At 45.0% G+C, this 18,719-nt stretch overlaps 6 protein-coding genes across 11 annotated transcripts; 1 reads left to right on the top strand and 5 right to left on the bottom strand.

Moving 5' to 3' along the window:
* The first annotated feature begins 1 nt into the window (after position 1).
* Positions 2-1,623, top strand: LOC9636888 (trihelix transcription factor GT-3a). Its single transcript, XM_024679415.1, has 4 exons — positions 2-255; positions 328-861; positions 920-1,422; positions 1,507-1,623. Exons 1-3 carry the CDS (start codon positions 52-54, stop codon positions 1,400-1,402), a joined length of 1,221 nt encoding a protein of 406 aa, XP_024535183.1. The 5' UTR covers positions 2-51; the 3' UTR covers positions 1,403-1,422; positions 1,507-1,623.
* On the bottom strand, positions 1,409-3,175 carry LOC9636887 (trihelix transcription factor GT-3a). Its single transcript, XM_024679416.1, has 2 exons — positions 2,659-3,175; positions 1,409-2,380 (listed from the first exon to the last, which is right to left on the bottom strand). The coding sequence occupies exons 1-2, from the start codon at positions 3,001-3,003 to the stop codon at positions 1,694-1,696; spliced, it is 1,032 nt and encodes a 343-aa protein (XP_024535184.1). The 5' UTR covers positions 3,004-3,175; the 3' UTR covers positions 1,409-1,693.
* Positions 3,176-3,365: 190 nt separating this feature from the next.
* Positions 3,366-4,528, bottom strand: LOC9636886 (DNA-binding protein DDB_G0278111). Of its 2 annotated transcripts, none has more exons than XM_002974608.2 (7): positions 4,416-4,528; positions 4,258-4,326; positions 4,157-4,200; positions 4,000-4,064; positions 3,799-3,890; positions 3,669-3,740; positions 3,366-3,584 (listed from the first exon to the last, which is right to left on the bottom strand). In XM_002974608.2, exons 1-7 carry the CDS (start codon positions 4,416-4,418, stop codon positions 3,549-3,551), a joined length of 381 nt encoding a protein of 126 aa, XP_002974654.1. In that variant the 5' UTR covers positions 4,419-4,528; the 3' UTR covers positions 3,366-3,548. The 2 variants fall into 2 exon arrangements, with proteins under 2 accessions (XP_002974654.1, XP_024535190.1); XM_024679422.1 differs by having other exon boundaries at positions 4,258-4,348; positions 4,416-4,484.
* Positions 4,529-4,571: 43 nt separating this feature from the next.
* Positions 4,572-5,825, bottom strand: LOC9636885. The gene is made up of 2 exons (XM_002974607.2): positions 5,443-5,825; positions 4,572-4,976 (listed from the first exon to the last, which is right to left on the bottom strand). Exons 1-2 carry the CDS (start codon positions 5,550-5,552, stop codon positions 4,772-4,774), a joined length of 315 nt encoding a protein of 104 aa, XP_002974653.1. The 5' UTR covers positions 5,553-5,825; the 3' UTR covers positions 4,572-4,771.
* Positions 5,826-5,963: 138 nt separating this feature from the next.
* LOC112347872 (N-acetylglucosaminyl-phosphatidylinositol de-N-acetylase-like) lies at positions 5,964-7,940 on the bottom strand. 5 transcript variants are annotated; one of them, XM_024679403.1, is made up of 12 exons: positions 7,741-7,940; positions 7,606-7,679; positions 7,488-7,552; positions 7,350-7,394; positions 7,191-7,271; positions 7,069-7,136; positions 6,949-7,006; positions 6,708-6,868; positions 6,566-6,620; positions 6,424-6,512; positions 6,160-6,325; positions 5,964-6,095 (listed from the first exon to the last, which is right to left on the bottom strand). In XM_024679403.1, exons 1-12 carry the CDS (start codon positions 7,926-7,928, stop codon positions 5,985-5,987), a joined length of 1,161 nt encoding a protein of 386 aa, XP_024535171.1. In that variant the 5' UTR covers positions 7,929-7,940; the 3' UTR covers positions 5,964-5,984. The 5 variants fall into 5 exon arrangements, with proteins under 5 accessions (XP_024535171.1, XP_024535173.1, XP_024535172.1 ...); XM_024679405.1 differs by having other exon boundaries at positions 6,183-6,325; XM_024679404.1 differs by having other exon boundaries at positions 6,424-6,509.
* Positions 7,941-7,958: 18 nt separating this feature from the next.
* On the bottom strand, positions 7,959-8,352 carry LOC9637419 (costars family protein WS02710_H03). Its single transcript, XM_002974606.2, has 2 exons — positions 8,212-8,352; positions 7,959-8,152 (listed from the first exon to the last, which is right to left on the bottom strand). Exons 1-2 carry the CDS (start codon positions 8,290-8,292, stop codon positions 7,979-7,981), a joined length of 255 nt encoding a protein of 84 aa, XP_002974652.2. The 5' UTR covers positions 8,293-8,352; the 3' UTR covers positions 7,959-7,978.
* Positions 8,353-18,719: the final 10,367 nt, after the last annotated feature.

Genomic DNA, 18,719 nt, shown 5'->3' with positions numbered 1-18,719 from the left:
TACATACGTGGATATTCTCTCTAACGGGCCTGGAATTTAGGGCTCCTCGTGATGGCGATGGCGCCTGGCTGGGGCGTGGCAAATTCCAGACAGCTGCTCTGCGCGAGGGCGCAGCTAGATTACGATTTCGCCGCCAGCGAAGGGAATGCGATGCGCGAGGCCAGGCTCTGGGATCTGGTGGCGTCGCGGATGAGCTTCCAGTGCAGCGGCCGCGAATGCGAGCGCGAGTGGAGGGCGCTGGTGTCGCGGTACGAGGTCAGTTATATCTCTAGCTCTAGGAATCTCGCGCTGGATTGATCGTTCTTAGAGGATTTCTTTTCAGTGTAGGAGAAAGGATTGCAAGAAGGAAATGCTTCCCTGTTTGAGGAAATCGACGCCATATTTAAGTCACGCGGAGAAGAGGTTATGGTTTTCACGCATTCCGAGGAGGAATCCGTGAGCATCGACAGTCACGAAGACGGTGAGAGCGAGGCCGAGAGAGACGTCCAGCAGGTCTTGGAGGATATGTTCCATCGAATGCCTTGCGTGCCTCCGGGGTGGCTGTGGCAAGAAGGAATGATGGCGAAGGAAAAAAATGGAGATACAGGTCTGGACGACGAGGAGCACCATCCAGCTCTCTCCTCCAGCGCTGAAGCATCGACCCAGTGTAAGCAAGAGGGCGTGGAAGAACGCATGCCTCGCTGGGGACACACCGAGACCAAGGACTTCATTTCCATCAGAGCGGACATGGAGGAGGATCCATCGCTTTCTTCTCAGAAGAATTGGTGGGATCCGATCGCGGGGAAGATGAGAGAAAGAGGCTACGCGAGAACCAGCGAGCAATGCAAGCGCAAGTGGAAGAAGCTAGTCAGTCGTTATAAGGTGAGTGAGAGTATGCAGAGATTTGCTGCGCTTCGCAAACTTATGCACGCAATTCCAGGAGAAAAGAACGACCGGTTTGGAGCACGGGCGGAAGTTCCTCTTCTTTCCGGACATGGACGAACTGTTCAAGGCGAGGCTACAGAGGACCGAGACAGCAGAGAAGGGACCAAAGGAATCTCTCGAGGAGAACCAAGCGGACTCAGACCAGCTGAGCGAGGACGCCGATAGTGCGGAGGTGGTAGAATTTCCGAGGAAGAAACGGAGAACGGATGGGATGCATCAGGTGCTGTCCGACTTCGTCGCCAAGCAGCAAGCCGTGGAGAGGCGGTGGCAGGAGTTGCTACAGAGAAAGCAGCGAGAGTGGCAGCAGCGGGAGCACGAGTGGATGAGTGGAATGGAGAAGCTACAGCAGCAGCGGATGGCAAGAGAGGCGGCCTGGAGGGACCGCGAGGAGCAGCGCCGCGCTCGCGACGAGATTCGTGCACAGAAATGGGACAAGCTGTTCGCGGTACTGGCAGACAGGCTACAAGCGGACGACTGACCTTTCTCAAAGCAGAAAAGGTATTTTTTTCTATCTTTTCTCCTGTTCTTCGTACATTGCAAAAGTCTATACATGCGGGCTTGAGCTGGAACAACTCATCGCAGGTCACCAACGCGGAAAAATCTGTCAGGGAAGCATATCTTTTCGGGCGGAGTCAAAAAGTATCCGTGGCTCCCTCCGACCCCGAAGAAAGAAAGCGAAGCTATGACATGGAAGTCTCGTCAAGTGGGGCTCGAAGAAGTTACAGCTCTTTCAGCAGAGGAAAAAAATACAGAGAAGTTTGGTCCGGGATCAGCAGTCGTCGCGTATCACCTTTCTCAGCACAGCTTCGACCAGCTCGTCTCGCTTCCGGGACCGTACCTCGTCCCGCAGTCGCCGCTGTTCTTCGCGTTCCCACCACGCCTGCTCCCGCAGCGCGCGCTCCTGCTCCAGCTTCTCCATGCACTCCCGCCACTCGTGCTCGCGGGCTCGCCTCTCCATCTCCCGCTGCTCCAGCGACACCCGCCACTGCTCCTCGTTGCGCTGCTGCTGCTGGAAAAACTCCTCCAGCACCTCTTGCATGCTGCTCGCCCTCGACTTCTCGGCGGTGGCTCGCTGCCTGTCCTTGTCAACTTTGCGCTTCCTCGGCCGCTGCTGTTGCTGCTGCTGCTGCTGCGACTGGCTTGCTGCTGCTACTTGGATTTGCTGCTGGAGCTGATGTTGTTGCTGCTGCTGCTGCTGCTGCTGCTCTTGATGGTGGTGCTGGAATGGCTGGAGCTGCTGCAAGTTCCTGTTGTCGTCGTCGCTCTCTTCATCGTCATCTTCGTCGTCGGTTTCCTCGTCGGACAGCAGGCCTTTGAGCTTCTTGAGACGCTTCTTGGGCCTCAAGCCGTCGGACTCGAGCATGAGCATGCTCTTGGACCGCTCCTTGAAGATGGCGTCGAGCTCCTCGTAGAACGGGCATTGCCTCCCATTGTCGGGCTCGGATATCTCCTTTCCCTGCAGCAAAGAGTGGTTTTCAAGATCCGAGAAGTTGGCAACGAAGCGAGACAAAATCGAAGAACCTTAAAACTCGAGAAGGGAGATCGAAGAAGACTAGAACGATCGAAGAAGACTAGCAAAGAAACACTTGACAAGATCCAGAGAAGATCGTCACTGGAAGAGAACGAAGAACAAAGAAGAGGAGAAATCCAAAAACGCGGCGCGAGAGTGGAAGAGAAAGAGAAAAACAAATCCCAAGAGATGGATGGATTGAGGAGAAAACGAGAGGAACCGACCTTGTAGCGATTGACGAGGTTCTTCCACTTGCACTTGCACTGATCGGCGCTCCGGCGGAAGCCCTTGTCCTTCATCCGCCCGGCAATGAGCTCCCACAGCGTCTTGTTGCGCTTGGTCTGCGTGAACTCCCTCTCAAACTCGGCCCTAATTGCAATGAATTCCTTCGTCTCGTGGAATCCCCACTGTGGGATCCGCTCCTCCTTCCTCCGCCCGCCCCTCATCATCGCAGCTCCTCCTCCTCCACCACCACCGCCGCCGCCTCCATCGAGAATGCCGCCGCCCACAGCGATGGACGGTGGCTGCTGCAAGGGAATCACGATGCCATCGCCGAGCAGGCTCGACATTGCCTGGTGGAACGCCAGCTTTGAATCAATCACGCCACTCCTCTGCCCGGGCTTCCTCGTGCCCTAAGTTATTTTACCGTGGGGAGGGAGGAGGCCAAATATTCCGTCGCAGCCGCGTGGCACATTCCGCCGCGCCGCCGCCACGGCACCGACGGAATATGCCCCCACGGTGACAACCGTACGATGCGCTCGTGGGACCACGGTACGGTGGCGGCCACAGGCAGCGTTTTTCCGGTTACCAGTCTGTATCGCGTCGATCTTCTGGTAGGAAAGCTCGCGATTTTATTCTCTCCTCTGAGAACACACTTGAATGGCGTCTTAAAATCTCCATCCACATAAACCATTCGCTTGCTTGCATCGGATAATCCATCACGCAACGCGCGCAGGTGGTCACTAACATTTCTTTCGTCCAATCGTCGTCACAATGGAATGCTGAGAGTTTGATGAGAGACGAGGAATGGGGCAATTAAAGTTCCGCCCAGGCCGCAGAGAGAGATTACCCTCGTTGGTTTTTCACAGTCCTACCTAGATGATAGTTTTAATTTTCAGTCGTCATCCAACACGTTCCTGCGTCGTTGTATCTGGAAGAGATGCGCGGAACCGAGTTAGAAAATCTCTGGTTTTATCAAGAAAATACTGTGTCTTTGAGGGAGGGAGGGACTTACAGTGACTTTGGTTGTTTTCTTAGTTTGCTCGTTGATTTGCTCCAGCAGTTGGATGAGTCTCTCCTCGGAAACCTGGCAATGCAGAGTGGAAGAAAAAATACCTTTTTGAGTAGTTTTGATATGTAGTTACCTTCTCGGTGATCTGGCCCCGCTGAGCGCTGTGAAGAATCAAGTCCTCCACGCCTTTTGCCTTCTCCGGCTTGACGAGTGCAATTCGCGAAACTAGAAGAACACGAACAGGTTTTAAACGCAAACAAAATGGAAGTTTCTTTTTCTTTTCTTTATTTTCTGTTTTTCTTTTTGTTTTTTTTTTTTTTTTTTGACAACTTACGTCGTTCGCGAGCCTCTGGGAGAAGCACTCGAGCTAGCATCATTTGTCTCCGCTCGGCTGCTTCTCTGGAACACAACTCTCGCCAATGAGCAGCAGCAAAAAGAGAGAGACACACACACAAAAAAAAAAAAAAAGATTTTTGAGAATGTAACTTTACCTCTTTTGCTCCTCTTGAGCTTCCTGCTGCTCCGCGGATTGTTGCTGGACAAAGAACAACGCAAATCATACAAATGGCATCAGTAAATCTAGAAAACTCACGCCTCCTCCTCTCTGGGCCATTAACTCTTGCATCCTCTTCCTCTTGATCGCCTCCAGCTCCGGATCGTCCTGCAAATGAGCCATAAGAACCCTAGATTGGCAAAACCCAGAAACGATATCCCGGATTCATGGCCAATTCGCGCGAGAGAAAAACTCACCATTGCTGCAAAACCACGAACAACTCCAACCCCGCTCCAACGCAGGAGTTTTTACAAGCTACCTAAGAAGTGAGCACTATTTAAGTAGAGCGCGCTAGAGCCGTCGGATGCATCTAGATGAGCGCCCCAGATCACTTCTAGTTTCTAGTGACCAGATTTGCACAAACGTACTTGCACTTTCTTCACACAGAGCTTAGAAAGAAATAAAAACATCCAGGGATGGCGCTCGAATCCCCGGCTTGGGCGGGAGCTTCTTTGATCGCCTGCATTGCATGAAAGTAGAGAGCTTTTCTATGGGAAAATCTGTCGCGGATCACACAGATATTAGATTATATCGATGTGTGTGTGACGATCGATCAATCGAACTTGTAATGCTTGTCAACTGGCGAGTAGACTTCCCAGGTGCAACTCATCCCTTTGGGGAAGACGACCAGGTTCCCGGCGCCAAACTCCACAAAGTCGGAGGATCCCTCGGGGAAGACGCGGACTTTGCCTTTGAGGAGGTAGCACGTCTCCTCCGCGTCGTACGTCCAGGGCAGCTTGCTCGGAGGGCATCCCCATCTGGAAAACGAAACCGCAAGATCGTCGTATGTTTCTCAACCAGTAGATAGAAGAACAAGAACAAGAAGAACGGAAGAAGAAGAAGAGAAGAATGTTTTCAACTTGGATCGTTTAGGCGGAAGAGGACGGCAGATTAAACTCAGTTTGTGAGAACTTGCTGGAGCGAGAGACTATAGCGGAAACGCGCAGGAGAGAGTCTCTGGAGCTTGGTTTTTTTCTGGGACACGACTGCAGGCTGTCCTGCAGAAAGAAGTAACAAGAGAATGAGAGTGCAGGAGATCGATATAAGCTCTCGGTTTTCCAAGAAAGTTGGAAGAACCCCGGTGCCAGGGGAGAAAACACACAGCAGCAACAAGTGGTTGCTTCATGTTGGCTCTCTGGTTAGTGTGATGCTTTTAGACACTCCTACTGGCATTGAAATGGAATCCAAGCATTGAAAGGCGGAGAAGAAAAGAAAGTAGCTTACTTCGGCCACGACTTGACGCCCAGCTCCAGCAATCGCTGCTCGGATGGCTTCCGCTCGATCCGAATTCCCAGCTTCTCCTCCACCGCGCTTGTTTGCACGCTGCTTTCCATCCAAAACGATCACTCTCGCACACACACACGCGAACGCGAATAAAAAACGCTTGCAAATCCAAACGCACTCGAGACACAATCTTAGAAATGCGCTCTCCAAAGAATCAGGAAGTATCGCAGCGCAAGATCGAGCAAAGCAGCGAAGCCATAGCTCCCACCGCGAGGATCTTTTATTTTTGCAGCTACCCACAAACAACCTCCCTCCCTTGCGTCTCGTCTTTGACTAGGCGCCAACGCGAGCCGGGATCGACGCCTCCGGCGGGGCCACGTGTCACGCGCGCACACGCGTCCACCTCGCACTGGGGGCCACCCCACACCCGCCTGTGGCCGCAAAGCTTGTGGCATTTTCACGTTTATCACTGCCTAGATCCTTCCAGTATCTTATCCCATTGACCAGTCAAAGCCAGACCGTTAGTCAAAAGAAGGGGATTTTTACTTTATGGACGGGCGACCGTACAGGCCCTGACAGCCACAGGCACCAGTGCCGTGTTCGATTCCCATCCACTCTCTCCTTCCTTTCCAGAAATACGCGTATTTTCTCGTCTGGAAGAGCAAAAGAAAGAAAAAAGCCTTGAAAAAAGACGGGAGTGAGAGATGTAAGAGGTACCTCGCTACGGAGCTTACACACACCAAGCTTTTTTTTTTTGGTTGTTTCCAACTTCGTAGGATTGCGCTTGGAGCAATCACTCTTCAGTGGTGACCACTCATGATCAATCATTTTCCGGGTGATTGTTTTGAAATGACCACTGCGCGCACTGCTCCCCGAAAGCGTCCTGCGGAGTAAACAGTCCAACATGTGAGTGACCTCATAGTTTAAGAGCGCTGGGCCGAGAAAACAATCACTGAAAATGAGAATTCCTTCCAAAAGTACCTCCAGTGCGATTGCCGAGGCGAGAATTCATGCACAAACAAATCCCTCCCCAATGCAAAGCACCTGAGTTTCGTTTTGGTAACTTCCTGCTGGAAATCATTCCACAGGTTTTCTTATCCTTCGGCCACTAGTATTTTAACACCTTCAAACTGTTGACATAAGTGTACCTCGAGAAGATGACAAAAAGCTTGCGGTACCTGTGGAAAACACAAAAAGAAGTTACTAGTAATACTAGAAAACTAAGAGGAAGGGAAGGAAGGATTCACAAATATTTGCTCGCCTACCATATCCACTGGCTCCTGTGCTGTCGCATGGCTCTAGCGTTTGTCCACGGCCTCTGGCTATAAAAGCAGTGGTGCTTGGAAGGATCCCGTAGGTGCTGCTCTATTAGCGAAATGCATACATCCAGAGGACCGAGAAACTTTCGCAGCAAAGATGAACTTGCCTGCCAGGAAGGAAAGGGAAAACAATAACAAAATAAAAAGTATTCAGCAAAGATGAAGAGGACCAAAGAGAAACGCTTACGAGCTGCCAAGCTTCCACAACAGGATCTTTGTTGGACTCTAGTTGCAGCAGCAAAGCACTGAAAAAGAAACAAAGAGCGGTCGTAGAAATTTGTTGGAAGGAGGCAGAATTTCCACCCACCAAATAGCATGATGCACTGAGCGATGGTTGGGGTGTCCCGAAATACCATACGAGTCAAAAGTAATAAGCTGAGAAAAAAACAAAGATAGTCGCACCTTTGAGAAAAGAATATGATCGCTTACTGTTGTGATCTTGTGATCCATAATGCGCTGTTGTACAACACGCCTGATCAATTCTATATCCCAACGCTCCGCAAAACCATCCTAGTAAACCAAAAAGCCCATCTCAGCAAACAAAACTCTTTCAGCAAATCAAAATCTTATGGTTCAATCGAGACTTACTTGAAGCTCCGGTACGTCCATCACTTCAACGTTTCCGAGCGGCACCTAGACAAAAATTCTATCAGCTCCCTTTCAAACATACAACAAGACATGGCAGCAGAAAAAATAAATAAGCAAAGATGAAAAGAAGAACCTTACTTTCAGCACCAAACACGCAGCAAGAATTTCTTCCTTTCGCTGCCAGCCTCTGCCGTCCACATTCCCTACAACACACACAAACCCGTCAAAGTATAGAAGATTTTCCAAGCCGCCAAACCTGAGGAGAGGCAAAGGACTCTAACATTATAAGCCCCAGTGGACGCCAAACCCAAAAGCGTGGGTCCAAAGAACCTGCCAAGGATCTCCGCATTAGCACAAATCCCAAGTATCAAACAATCTAGCGAGATCTTACATCGATTCATCATCCGGATGAGCAATCACAAGCAAAACATTTCTTTTCCTAGCCGCATTGGTACCTTGGGGCAGCGAGCGCGGCGAAAAGAAATAGCCAGCGACCGGCAAGCTCAGCAGCACTAGCAGCAGCACCGATCCGGACAAGATCGCCAGCGCCACGCCACCAGCAACGTCCAAGAGCGCCATACTTCTTGAAAACCCTAGAACTCTGTGATCTAAAGAAAAGTTTGCATTGATCAATTGGAGACAGGCTTGAAGAGAACTATGTCCACATTGTCATGCACTCCCTGCAAGAGGAGCTCTCCATCGTACGTAAGGAGCTTCCTCTTCTTGGCGGCCCTCAGGGTTCCAACCAGCGCCTCGAAGAGATTGGCACACCGATCGTCGTTGAAGAGGATTCCAAATTTCACCTGGGCATAGATCCAGAGGAATTCCAAGCTATAGCGAAATCAAAGATTGGAATGCTTACGACGGTGGATCCATCGGGCAGGACCGTTCCCAGGCGCTCGATCTCCAGTCGCAAGCGACCCACCTCTTCCTCCACATTCATCTCGCGAGAATGCCGGTGACCTAGGGAAAGTTTCCCTCTTTCTTTTTTGGAGCTCTGCAAGAGCACTCCAGTGGCTATACTGGACTCAAAGTTGAAGTCGCGTCGAAGTTGGCGACTTGTTCCTGAGCGAGAGTCGATTTCCACAATCTCATCCTTGATAGATGTGTTTGTTCTTGTCTGGTTTCTCTGGCGATGTGCTCTCCTTGGACAAATTGGACGAATGAAAAGCACGCCAACAGCCATGAAAATTGATATCACCCAAGACATGAGAAAATCAGCCTACTTCACAAGAAACAAAAGAAAAAAGACGATCTTGCCGTAAATACAGCAACTCAACGGTCTAAGATCTCGCCACGTCATTAAGCCACCAGAGGGCAAAGATTGTGCCACGTCATGAGGGTTGAGATTTTTGCCTTTTTTTTTGAAAAGAAAAATGGCTCGTCCGCGCCAAATGCTTACAAACACGCCATGGTTTCTTCGTTCGTGTGAAGAACCCTAGGAAAGAAGGGGCGCGTGCGCGCGCGCTGGATCTCTCCCTCGCTCTCCCTCAAGGTATGGCTCCCCAGATGCGGCTCCACTGCCGGTGCCAGAAATGCACGCTCGGGGGATTGATCCCGGAGGGCACGATCGTGTGCCTCAGCACATACAGGAACCACGAGAAGGGCAAGGGGGTGACACGCAAGAAGACTCACAGGCTTCCCTGCCACAATGGCCAGGAGATTATCCACTGCAAGTGCCCGCTGTGCGCCATCGACTTTGGCGCCGCGGGGCGCCCCTTCACCACATCGGGATTGCTCCTGCACCTCCGCCGCAACCAGGCACGGATCGACTGCTCCAAGGAGAGGAGCGCTGCCAATCGTAGCAGCGATCCGCGCGCCACTGCCACTGCTGCTGTTGTTGCTCCAACGATTGCCGCGGCAACACTAGATCATGATCTTGGTGATTCGCTCGACAAGCCCGACGAGCGGGAGATCAATCGGTTCGAGGAGAAGCGGTTGCTTCGTCCCAGTAGCCCAGAATCGTCCTGCGGGTCTAATTGATTTTTGCCTAGGTAGCTCAGTCCAGGCAAAAACTTTTGGCCTAGGCTAGAGTTTCTCTGTCCATTAGAGTGTTTATTGTCTCATAAGGTCTTGTTAGCTTTCTTTTGATATAAATAACAATTCTTTGTCCAGGATAGCCTCTGGTTATGGCGGTGGCCGCTTCTTCCCTGCCGTTCTCGTCGCACAGGGCACCCGGCGCAATGCCTCAATATTCTTGCAGCGCCAGTGCTCCAGTTCCATTTTCCCGCCCCCCATCCTACATCGAAATTTCTGGCGAAGATCTTGCTCTAGCAGTGGACAATGAGCAGGAGCTAGGGCTTTCTAGCTGCTCTAAACTCCACCGGCGATTGCTTCTTGAATCTGGATGAGTCGATCATGGTGGACATCAGCTCGCTGTCGAGCTGGTTGCCAGAGGATGCTCCCGCGCAGGGATTGCTAAAGCAGCTGTCGGAATTCATGGTCTACGAGGCTGGGAGAAGATTATCCTCGCAATCGAGTGGCTCTTGTACGAAGTGGTGGTAGGTGGAGGTAAGTTCTTCTTTCACTAGTTCTTACTTCCTTGGCATTCTCTGTCTTCTATGATTCTTCAGACTTTTCATCGCTTTCATTGTTCTTGCTTACTTATGCTAAAGATTTCCTGGCGGGCTCCACTCTAGGCCTTTTGAGAGTTAGTTTATTTAGCTAAAAGAGGTATACAAAATTGAATGATATATGTTATGATCGTCATAAATAAATCCACACATCACATGGCCGCATGAGCTATAAATTTTGTATGCCAAAGAAAATAAGCTCAAGCATGGATCACACGTCAAATAGTAAGCCCATATAGAACTTTACAAGTTGAACTTGTTAATGGGATTGAAATAGCCGGACAAGATAGACAAAATAGTTAAGAAAGATGTAGTTAGCATACGAGCTTTACCTCGCGCTCGGCAACTTAGGTAGTATATAACGAGAGCACTAACACAGCATTGGTGTTGTTTGTTCCTGGATCGAATTCTTTGTTTCTGATCTCCGTTAGTAAGAAGGTAAGAAGGCTTCCACTAAGCTTGCTCACAAACTAATCCATATAGCACTGCAGGAGGAGGATGGACGATGCGTACATCAATGTGCCGAAACTTGCCAACAAGCAAGTCTATGGCTATAAAGCTGAAAGAGGAAGTGCCAGCAGCGCATCTGAGATGGAAATCATCGATACATGACGCTGCTCAGTGACAATGGTAACTACGTGCGTGTTCACTACACAAATGGTTGCAGCTCAACAGCAAAACTGCAAACCAAGACACCATGTTCGAGGTAACCCAACGTGAGCATTCAAATGGTTAAGGTTGGGAAGTTCTGGAGGGAGATTCGAGCCTGGAGAATGCCAAAAAAAGCAAGAGTTCTCACTTCGAGCCTGTGAAGATTGGAAAGAACGTTCTGGCTTTAAGATCGATCGAGAACAGAAGGTTCGTCAACAGGCACACTGACTACTGGAAGGACTCTCTAAACACAGCAGTTGCAAATCTGAACAGAGAACAGAGTGCTAGGTTTACTGTGAGCAAGCCAGTGGGAGCCCGGAACTTGACGAACATCAAGTACCTCCTTGAGCTAGCTGAGATGTCAGAAGCAAGTTCAAGACTGCCATGCGAGTGCTTGTGAACGTCCAGAGAATGGAAGAGACCTGGGGTCAGTGGTCAGTGGACCTATGGTGAGTTCCATATTACCCTCAATCCGTACTACTAAAACAGACAATGGGAAGAAGGTTGTAAAGGCTGTACAAGTCCAGACATCTTACACAGCCAAGGATGTGCCAGGATCAGGAACTAAGGTAATTATTGTTCAGATTACCACTAATTGATAATTCATTGCTTTGGATTGTGATTATCCAGGTAAAGGTGGAAGTTCGGTGCCAAATGAAAGTGTAAAGTGCCTTTCACTTACATCGAGAGGAGTGCTTTGAAGGATGGAGTTGAGGTGCCTGCAGTTTATATAGCAATCAATTTGGAACCCAGCACCCATAGTTGCTTTTTTAACTGGTTTATCCAGTATGAGTTTTGTACAAATTTGTAGAATTTTGTATGTTTTTGCTAGAATTTACTGTCTGTTCAATATATATGCAATATGCACCATCTGATCAAATTTGGAAATCTAACAAATATTTTCATTGAATGGATGAAAATTTTCTATAGCCGCATTAGTCTTTGAAATAGGCAATTTTGACAATGCAAAGAACTAATGAAAACTTTTATTCCCCTCAAATAGTTTTCCCTCCAAAAAAATATTATTCTTGAAGGGTTAGAATTTTTTCCATGTTAGCAAACTTCAAAATTCTTGAGAAGCACAGTTTATGATCTTTTTGCTGTAAACTCCTCTTCTCTAAACTATATATTTGCTGCCATTTTCTAATGAGGCAAACTATGAAAGTTTTTATAATCCTGACAAATTACTTTAAATAGTAACACTAATGGAGAAACAACAATCTTAGATATATTGTGGTGGAGATATTAAGGAAGTTGTACCTTTTCTCTTTAATGTGTCTTTACCTTTTTTCCTTATAACTATACTTCATTTGCATAAAGTAGGTATGGTTACAAAGGAAAAAAGTAAAGATATATAAAAGAAAAGTGGTACAATTTCCCTAACATCTCCATTATAAGTTTTGGCTTTTTTGAGAAAACCCTTGCCATAACTCTTAATTGTCATTTTTAGATGGTATGCTATTTTGTGGTGGAAATATTGAGGAAGTTATAATCTCAATATAAAATGTGATTTCCGTAACGAACCAACAAAGTTGAATTTGAGATTAAATATAAGCTTTTGATGTTTTAGGAAGTCATTTAACTTAGTAGTACTCAAACCCAATAATGCTTAATCACAAGTATTTCAATTACATTCTTCAAGAAAAATATTTACTTCAATCAATATATAACCTTTGAGTTGGATTATTCATATCAATTATCTCCTCATTAATATTAATCAGGTCATCAACCTCTATTTGCACTATATATAGACCCTCTTCCTACTCCTCATTTGTGTTTTCATCCTCTTGTTTTGCCTATTTTAAAAAATCTAATAAATTTATTATAATCTTTTAAATTACTTACCTAGTATTGTCCTTTCCTAGTGAGTATGAATAATCACTTTTAAAGCCTTTATTAAATTTTTTTCTACATCTTTTGCTTGTATCCTCTTTTCCATAGTATCTTGGAAAGTTTACTAGTTAACATTGTTATTAATTTATTCCCTCACATACCCCCTAGCAATAGTAACTACCACTTTTTTATTCATCTTTTTGTAAAAAAATTAATTCAAATGTACTAGATATGGAATCCACTTTTCATATCACACCTAATTTATTGCTCTTTTGAAGCTTATGTCCTAAAGAAGGTTTATAATGTTGTCAACTATTTCATTACTTTTTGCTTTCATATTCCTATGGTTAATTCCATCACATTGAGATGGCTTTTCAAGGTTTGTGGTGGAGGCTTAAACATTATCTTGTCTAATATAGTTCTAAAAGTAACCAACTTAAAAGATAAGCCATTAGATGTTGCACATATGACCATCACAGTCAAATTGTGACAGCCACATCAGCAATTTGAAGTGATGTTGCCCTAGTACATGTCACCATCATTGTCATTTTTTTTATGGTGGCCTTATAACGCTGAAATCAATTTAAATGTTTTTCAAAATCATCTTAGCTAGTTAACCACTATCAAACCTGCAATAGCAAGTTAAAATGCTAATATGGTAATTATTTCCTCTTGCCACTATTGCTGATTTGTCAATTTTTGGTTTTAGGGTTGAGTAGAATGGGAGAGTAGCAATTAAACAACTTGGAGATCATGTTTTCCACAATTTTAACAAAAGTTTTTATATGATGGTTATCAATTCAGTAGGGGGAATTTTACTGCTCCCACTCCACTAAAGCCTTCAAAACCAACTAGAAATCAAGGGCATTGGTCTTTGAATGAATTGTTGGTTTTGAATGAAGCAAAGAAGTACAACTTGTTTTTATAGTAGTGAGGCAACATTCAAAAGAGGCACAAGATTACAATTGTTTGTTGGTAGCAAGTCTTTGAGTAAGTTTTGGAATTTTCAGACTTTTTGTCATTCATTAAGTTTTCAACTACTACTTGACACATGGTGCCAACTATATGCTTGGGCAATACTAAGCTCAATAAGAGTATATCTATAAAGAGTTCAATAAAATCAAGTTATATAAACATTATGTTCTTACTAGTAGAAGCAATTACTGAAATATAACAATGGTCAATGACGATGGTCGTGAAGTTGATTTACCACCGAAGTTCTATGATCAACTCTATGCAATGATGGATGAGTGGCTTCAAGACCATCTAACTATGAATTCACAGGGACAGACTCAGGAATCAATGTCTTCACCACCTATATCCCAACAATCACCATTACCAACACTAAGAGCTTCACAACAATGATCACCATCACCTCCATATGGAGAATTAGAGCCTAAATGTATGTTTTGTAGTTTTTGTTTATAATTATTTCTGGCAATAATAGGAAATAACAACAATCTTGAAAAACATAATTCAGGCTAGTTGAGGAAGAAGTCTTGCACACAACTCACAAAACAACTTGCAAGAGCACTGCATAACAACAATGTGAGCCTCATTGATACAATGGAAGAAAGCCAGAAGGAAATTTATCATCATAATCTGAATAAGGAAGAATTCATCAAGCTTACTCTAGTTGTGGATAACTAGATGATGAAGAGTGTGGAGCAAGTAGCTCAAGCCTTATTTATAATTATTGATTCTTTGGTAAGTCAATTCATGTTCTTATTCATGAACTTCACTTGTATAGTTTACAGCATTACTAAAGTAACAAGAGAGATGATGAACTAATGAAGATGTGATGATTTACTAGAAAATAGATCAGTTTCAAGAACAAGTGATTGAGGATACCATCAATTGGCAGTTTGTGTTTAATCAACTTATCATTTGGACTCAAAGCCTTCTATTCTGGCATTTGGTCTACAATCAGTTCGTCACTCAAATCATCAGTTGGGCCTGTTTTCACACACACAAAAAAAAAATAAAAAATAAAAAAAATTACAATCTGTTTAGGACTATATACCATTTGTTTACTCTTGCTTATCATTTTCGGATCCATCCACAATAAAATTTCCAATCACTATAGCGTAGGATCCAATTGCCAAATTTCTTTAGACACAAAGCAAACAAAATATAATATATCAGTAAGAATGCAAATCAATATGCTAGAGATACTTGTAGCTTTCTATTTTCAAACCGTGGCACTCTATTGATAGCTGAACATACTAAATAAAAAAATTCATGACCTTCAAATGGATTTGTTTGAGTCTATTACATAAGTAGTGAAAATGTTTCTAAGCTCCATAGCAACAAGATGAGGCTCCAGTCACCAGCTTTGTGATCAATTAGTCACTGGCTCAAGTTCAATGTTTATTTCCCCTATGTCACCTGTACCAATAATGAGGTTATGCAAAATGTAAGCTATTTTTATGGTAATTGTTAACTAAGTGATGGTCTCAACTTCAACTAGCTTCCCAAACATCCTCCAATGACCTTTAAGCAATCCAAAACTTCTCTCACATACCATCCTCAAAGATGATAAGTGAAAGTTGAATGTTTCCCTCAATTTAGTTACATTTGCACTTGGAAATGATATAACCAACCCTAGAAACTCATAGTATCCTGAGTCTCCAATGATGTACTTCTGAAACTGGTATTGGCCTCTTGAGACTGTTAGTCTGTTAAGAATTGCAACTAATTGAGCTCTTCCTCAAAATGGTTATGTCATTGCAACTTTCAGGATCTTCAGCTTGAATATCCAAGAACTTTGCTTTACTATCCATGACTTCTTGCATGATAATTGAGTAATCCTTGTCCTTGTTGTAATAATCACTTGCAAAAGCATTTCTAGGAAGCTCAACTTTGAAATGCATGCAGTCAATTGGACCACAATAATTTGAAAAGCCACAAAGACTCTTGAAACTTATTTTTACTACTGACAGATCTTCTGGTCATACAAGAAATTGTTCTAGATGCTGGAATGTTGTGTTGGAGAACTTTTAATAATACTTCTGGATAGTTGATGAAGAAACACCGAAATGCTCCACCAAACTAGCAAAAGAATCACTTGAAGCTAAAACAATGAAACCTTACTTACCAATAGAAACATATCTAGATGAAATGTTTTTCAAACTTGAAGGCAATGCTATTTACATTGATGGAGCAACAAGTTTGCAAATTGTCATGAACTGCTCCTTAGAAACTCTAAAGAACTTTCTCCACCTTGTTGGAACTTGCATTCTAACTTCCTCCACCCAATGACAAAACCAATGAAGAGATCCCTCTTGAAAAAGGTTCAGCTGCAACCAACTCCCAACTATTGCCAAGCATATTTGATGATACAATTGATTGTTGGTGAAAAATAGTGTAAGGAACCAACTCCCCGAGGTGTCGTAAGCTAAAAGGATCCCCAAAAGCATGACCGAAATAATAAAGAGTTCATCAGATGGGACTGAGTTTGAGATCGAGTCCAAGACCGACTCTAAGACTGAGTTCGAGATAGAGTCCGGGATCAAGTCTGAGGCCGACTCCGAGACCGAGTTCGAGACCAAGTTTGAGACGGAGTCCGAGATCCGAGATTGGGTCCAAGACCAAGTCCGAGGTCGAGTCCAAGATTGGGTTCGAGGTTGAGTCCGAGATTGAGTCCGAGACCGAGTCCGAGGTCGGGTCCGAGATCAAGTTCAAGACTGAGTCCGAGGTCGGGTCCAAGATCGAGTCTGAGACCAAGTTCGAGTACTAATACAAGTCGAGGGGTGAAATTCCAAAGCATGTGTTTCCCGGGGGGGCAGGGGGTTCCAAAAGTATAGTAGGGATAGAGAGGTCCAGGAACTAGTCTTGAAGGAACTCTCCAATGGTGCTTCCAAACTAACTTGAGGTTGAGATTGGGGCCGAGGGTGTCGCAAATGTGACTTTGGGTATCAAAAGTTACCTATTGGCTAGTCCTTACGAACACTCTTTCCTTACTGTCACGATGGCAGGAAGTCAGTATTGCTAGACTCTTTATCAATCCCTCTTGTGCTAGTGGAGTTAACTAGGCATTTCGAGTGTACTTAGACCGGATGAGCATAAGGATAGAATTCCTACATGTTATTAGCTAAGCATACTTAGCCCGGTAAGGAGTTCCCGTCTCATTTTGTCTTGCACTTGCTAGTGACAAGAACCCTCGCGTATTGAGATTAGTCCCTCAATATTGCTGGATGATAGCTTACCATGTCTGCCAAACACCCTCGCTATCATGCCCTCTGTGTTAGTCTCATTTCGGTCTCAAATGCTATTTATAGAAAGTGTCTAGATTTGCTCATTTGGTATATCTATAGAATGTAGAGATTGGTCTGAACACAATGGTGTTCGTCCCATGTCCAAATTCGCATTCTAGTGCTATTCTATATTTAGTAAGTTTCAAACTTGTTTCAGAGACTAACTCCTAATACTAAGGGAGGCTTGTGGTGAAAGCCCAAAGCATGTGTTCCTCAAGGGAAGGGGGGGGGGGGGGGGGGCTATGAGGGGTTCCAAATGTATAGTAGGGATAGTGGGTAGGTGGGGCATGGCTGACCAACCTGAAGTATAGTTTAACTCCCGCTTGCGTGCTTGTCCTTGTTCTACGTATCTGGCACTATTTTGGCATACTGGTGGCCTAACATGAGGATATGGGTACTCCACCAGCTAGCATGGAATGGAACTTGGGCTTAGATCTAAGCCGGTCTGTTTGGCTCCTTTTGCGTGCTAGTCCTGGCATTGGGATGCTAGTTGCTCTAGGACTATTCCAAGTCGCTCTGGGCTCCTGTCCCTTCGCTCCTTGGGTTGTATGCTCGAGAGTTACTTCGTGGTCCGGTTCCATCACTCTTTGGCTCCATGCTTGGGGGTTTGGCACCGTTCCTTCGTTCAGTGGCCCAAGGCCCTGAACCTCGGGTTCCACACCACATTCCTTTGGACACATGGCATGTGACATGTGGCATCTATCACGTGGCACATGAAGGGTTTAGGTTCCGCTTCGTGGTGTTATTCTATGATAAATCATCATAGGATAAAGGGTCAAAACCACGTGCACTACATTTGGTATTAGAGGATGAGTCTCGGTGAGTACTATCCAATGAGATTGAGCAATTGGTCTCGTTGCATACGCAGAGATGAAAACGATGATCCAAATGGGTACACGTTTGGGTGCAAAGGCTTCGCAATTGTTCCTTGGGTATGAATTTAGTTACCATTTTGTATCAAATTATGTGAGCTTGCTCTTGGGCTCATAAGATGGATGTAAGATGTTTCATTTACACGAGTTTATGCTTGGGCTCGTGAGTGAGGCACATTAGTAACTCGAGATTACACGTTGAGTTGGCAGGATTAATGTTAGCTTATCGGTGGTTCCTTAAATTGTTCCATGTACCATGGGTGAAAGTAAACCTTCCCTGGGTTTACTATGAGTGGCAAATAGGCTGATCTGTAGCTGTTTAGTATGGCACTAGTGGATCCTTCCTAGACATGATTATGAGTGGATTAATCAAGACTATAGGGATTAGTCTATTGGTTCAAGTAGTTATTGCCATACTCTCTTATAAACTTTTTTTGGATTAGACTGAAGGCAGTGCAAAAGCAAGCTTGAGGTTTAGTCAAAGATGAAACCGAAAAGAGAGTTGTTAGGGATGAAGGATCAAACACGTAAATCATTTTCTCTTTGAAATATGATTTGCAACAAGGTGTTAACTCATTGCTTATATTCACAGTATGTAATCAAGGGTCTCTATCTTGATGCATGTTGGAAATGATTGTTTTGCAAGTGGTGAATTGTGGGATGGATAGCGGTGAAGTGATATACCATTTTGTCTAGGCTTGTTATTGGAAGATTTAGGTTACAATGCTTAATTCTTTTCTGAGGAACCTTGCTATTACTCCTTGAGTAACTTAGTGTTGGATTAATGTTGAGTTTGGTTAGAAAGAGAGTGGTATAAGCTTGTTCGTGTTGTAAACAAAAGTTAGTGGTGTTAAGTGTTGTAAATCTCCATCGGTGGGGTGTGACATTTATGTTGCATTTTGTCAAGTCGAGTTGACACTTGATACTCACATAAACCTTTGTAGTAGTGACATGTGCATTGCTCATAGTGTTGCTCAATTGATGATCAAGTCATTGTGATACTTACATCATATCCATGTGATAGTGAGCAATGTGTTTACGAAGTTGCTTGGTCAAACGATGATCAATCCCAAAGTGGTTGATAGTGAAGCTAGTCTATTTACATATAGTAGCATTGTAATGGCTTTGACTGGATTCTCGATAGTGGTCCATTATGCTAATCTTAAGTTGGTTCCTTATTCCGTG

Source organism: Selaginella moellendorffii, unplaced genomic scaffold (assembly GCF_000143415.4).
Source record: "Selaginella moellendorffii unplaced genomic scaffold, v1.0 SELMOscaffold_25, whole genome shotgun sequence".
NCBI lineage: Eukaryota > Viridiplantae > Streptophyta > Lycopodiopsida > Selaginellales > Selaginellaceae > Selaginella > Selaginella moellendorffii.
Note: the sequence above shows the minus strand (reverse complement) of the source record. Positions and strands in the feature narration are given on the sequence as shown.

Excerpts from the sequence above, each read along its gene's own strand:
- LOC112347872 (XM_024679403.1), bottom strand. The coding sequence starts at position 7,928 with ATGGCGCTCTTGGACGTTGCTGGTGGCGTGGCGCTGGCGATCTTGTCC. Across the intron at positions 7,395-7,487 it reads CTGCGTGTTTGGTGCTGAAA|GTGCCGCTCGGAAACGTTGA; the intron begins GTAAGGTTCTTC and ends ATTTTTGTCTAG. Across the intron at positions 6,326-6,423 it reads CCTCGGCAATCGCACTGGAG|GACGCTTTCGGGGAGCAGTG; the intron begins GTACTTTTGGAA and ends TTTACTCCGCAG.
- LOC9636888 (XM_024679415.1), top strand. The coding sequence starts at position 52 with ATGGCGATGGCGCCTGGCTGGGGCGTGGCAAATTCCAGACAGCTGCTC. Across the intron at positions 256-327 it reads CGCTGGTGTCGCGGTACGAG|GAGAAAGGATTGCAAGAAGG; the intron begins GTCAGTTATATC and ends TTTTCAGTGTAG. Across the intron at positions 862-919 it reads AGCTAGTCAGTCGTTATAAG|GAGAAAAGAACGACCGGTTT; the intron begins GTGAGTGAGAGT and ends ACGCAATTCCAG.
- LOC9636887 (XM_024679416.1), bottom strand. The coding sequence starts at position 3,003 with ATGTCGAGCCTGCTCGGCGATGGCATCGTGATTCCCTTGCAGCAGCCA. Across the intron at positions 2,381-2,658 it reads ACCTCGTCAATCGCTACAAG|GGAAAGGAGATATCCGAGCC; the intron begins GTCGGTTCCTCT and ends TCTTTGCTGCAG.
- LOC9636885 (XM_002974607.2), bottom strand. The coding sequence starts at position 5,552 with ATGGAAAGCAGCGTGCAAACAAGCGCGGTGGAGGAGAAGCTGGGAATT. Across the intron at positions 4,977-5,442 it reads GGCGTCAAGTCGTGGCCGAA|ATGGGGATGCCCTCCGAGCA; the intron begins GTAAGCTACTTT and ends TTCGTTTTCCAG.
- LOC9636886 (XM_024679422.1), bottom strand. The coding sequence starts at position 4,341 with ATGGCTCATTTGCAGGACGATCCGGAGCTGGAGGCGATCAAGAGGAAG. Across the intron at positions 4,065-4,156 it reads GCTCAAGAGGAGCAAAAGAG|AGAAGCAGCCGAGCGGAGAC; the intron begins GTAAAGTTACAT and ends GTTGTGTTCCAG. Across the intron at positions 3,585-3,668 it reads AGAAAACAACCAAAGTCACT|ATACAACGACGCAGGAACGT; the intron begins GTAAGTCCCTCC and ends CATCTCTTCCAG.
- LOC9637419 (XM_002974606.2), bottom strand. The coding sequence starts at position 8,292 with ATGAATGTGGAGGAAGAGGTGGGTCGCTTGCGACTGGAGATCGAGCGC. Across the intron at positions 8,153-8,211 it reads TGCCCGATGGATCCACCGTC|GTGAAATTTGGAATCCTCTT; the intron begins GTAAGCATTCCA and ends ATCTATGCCCAG.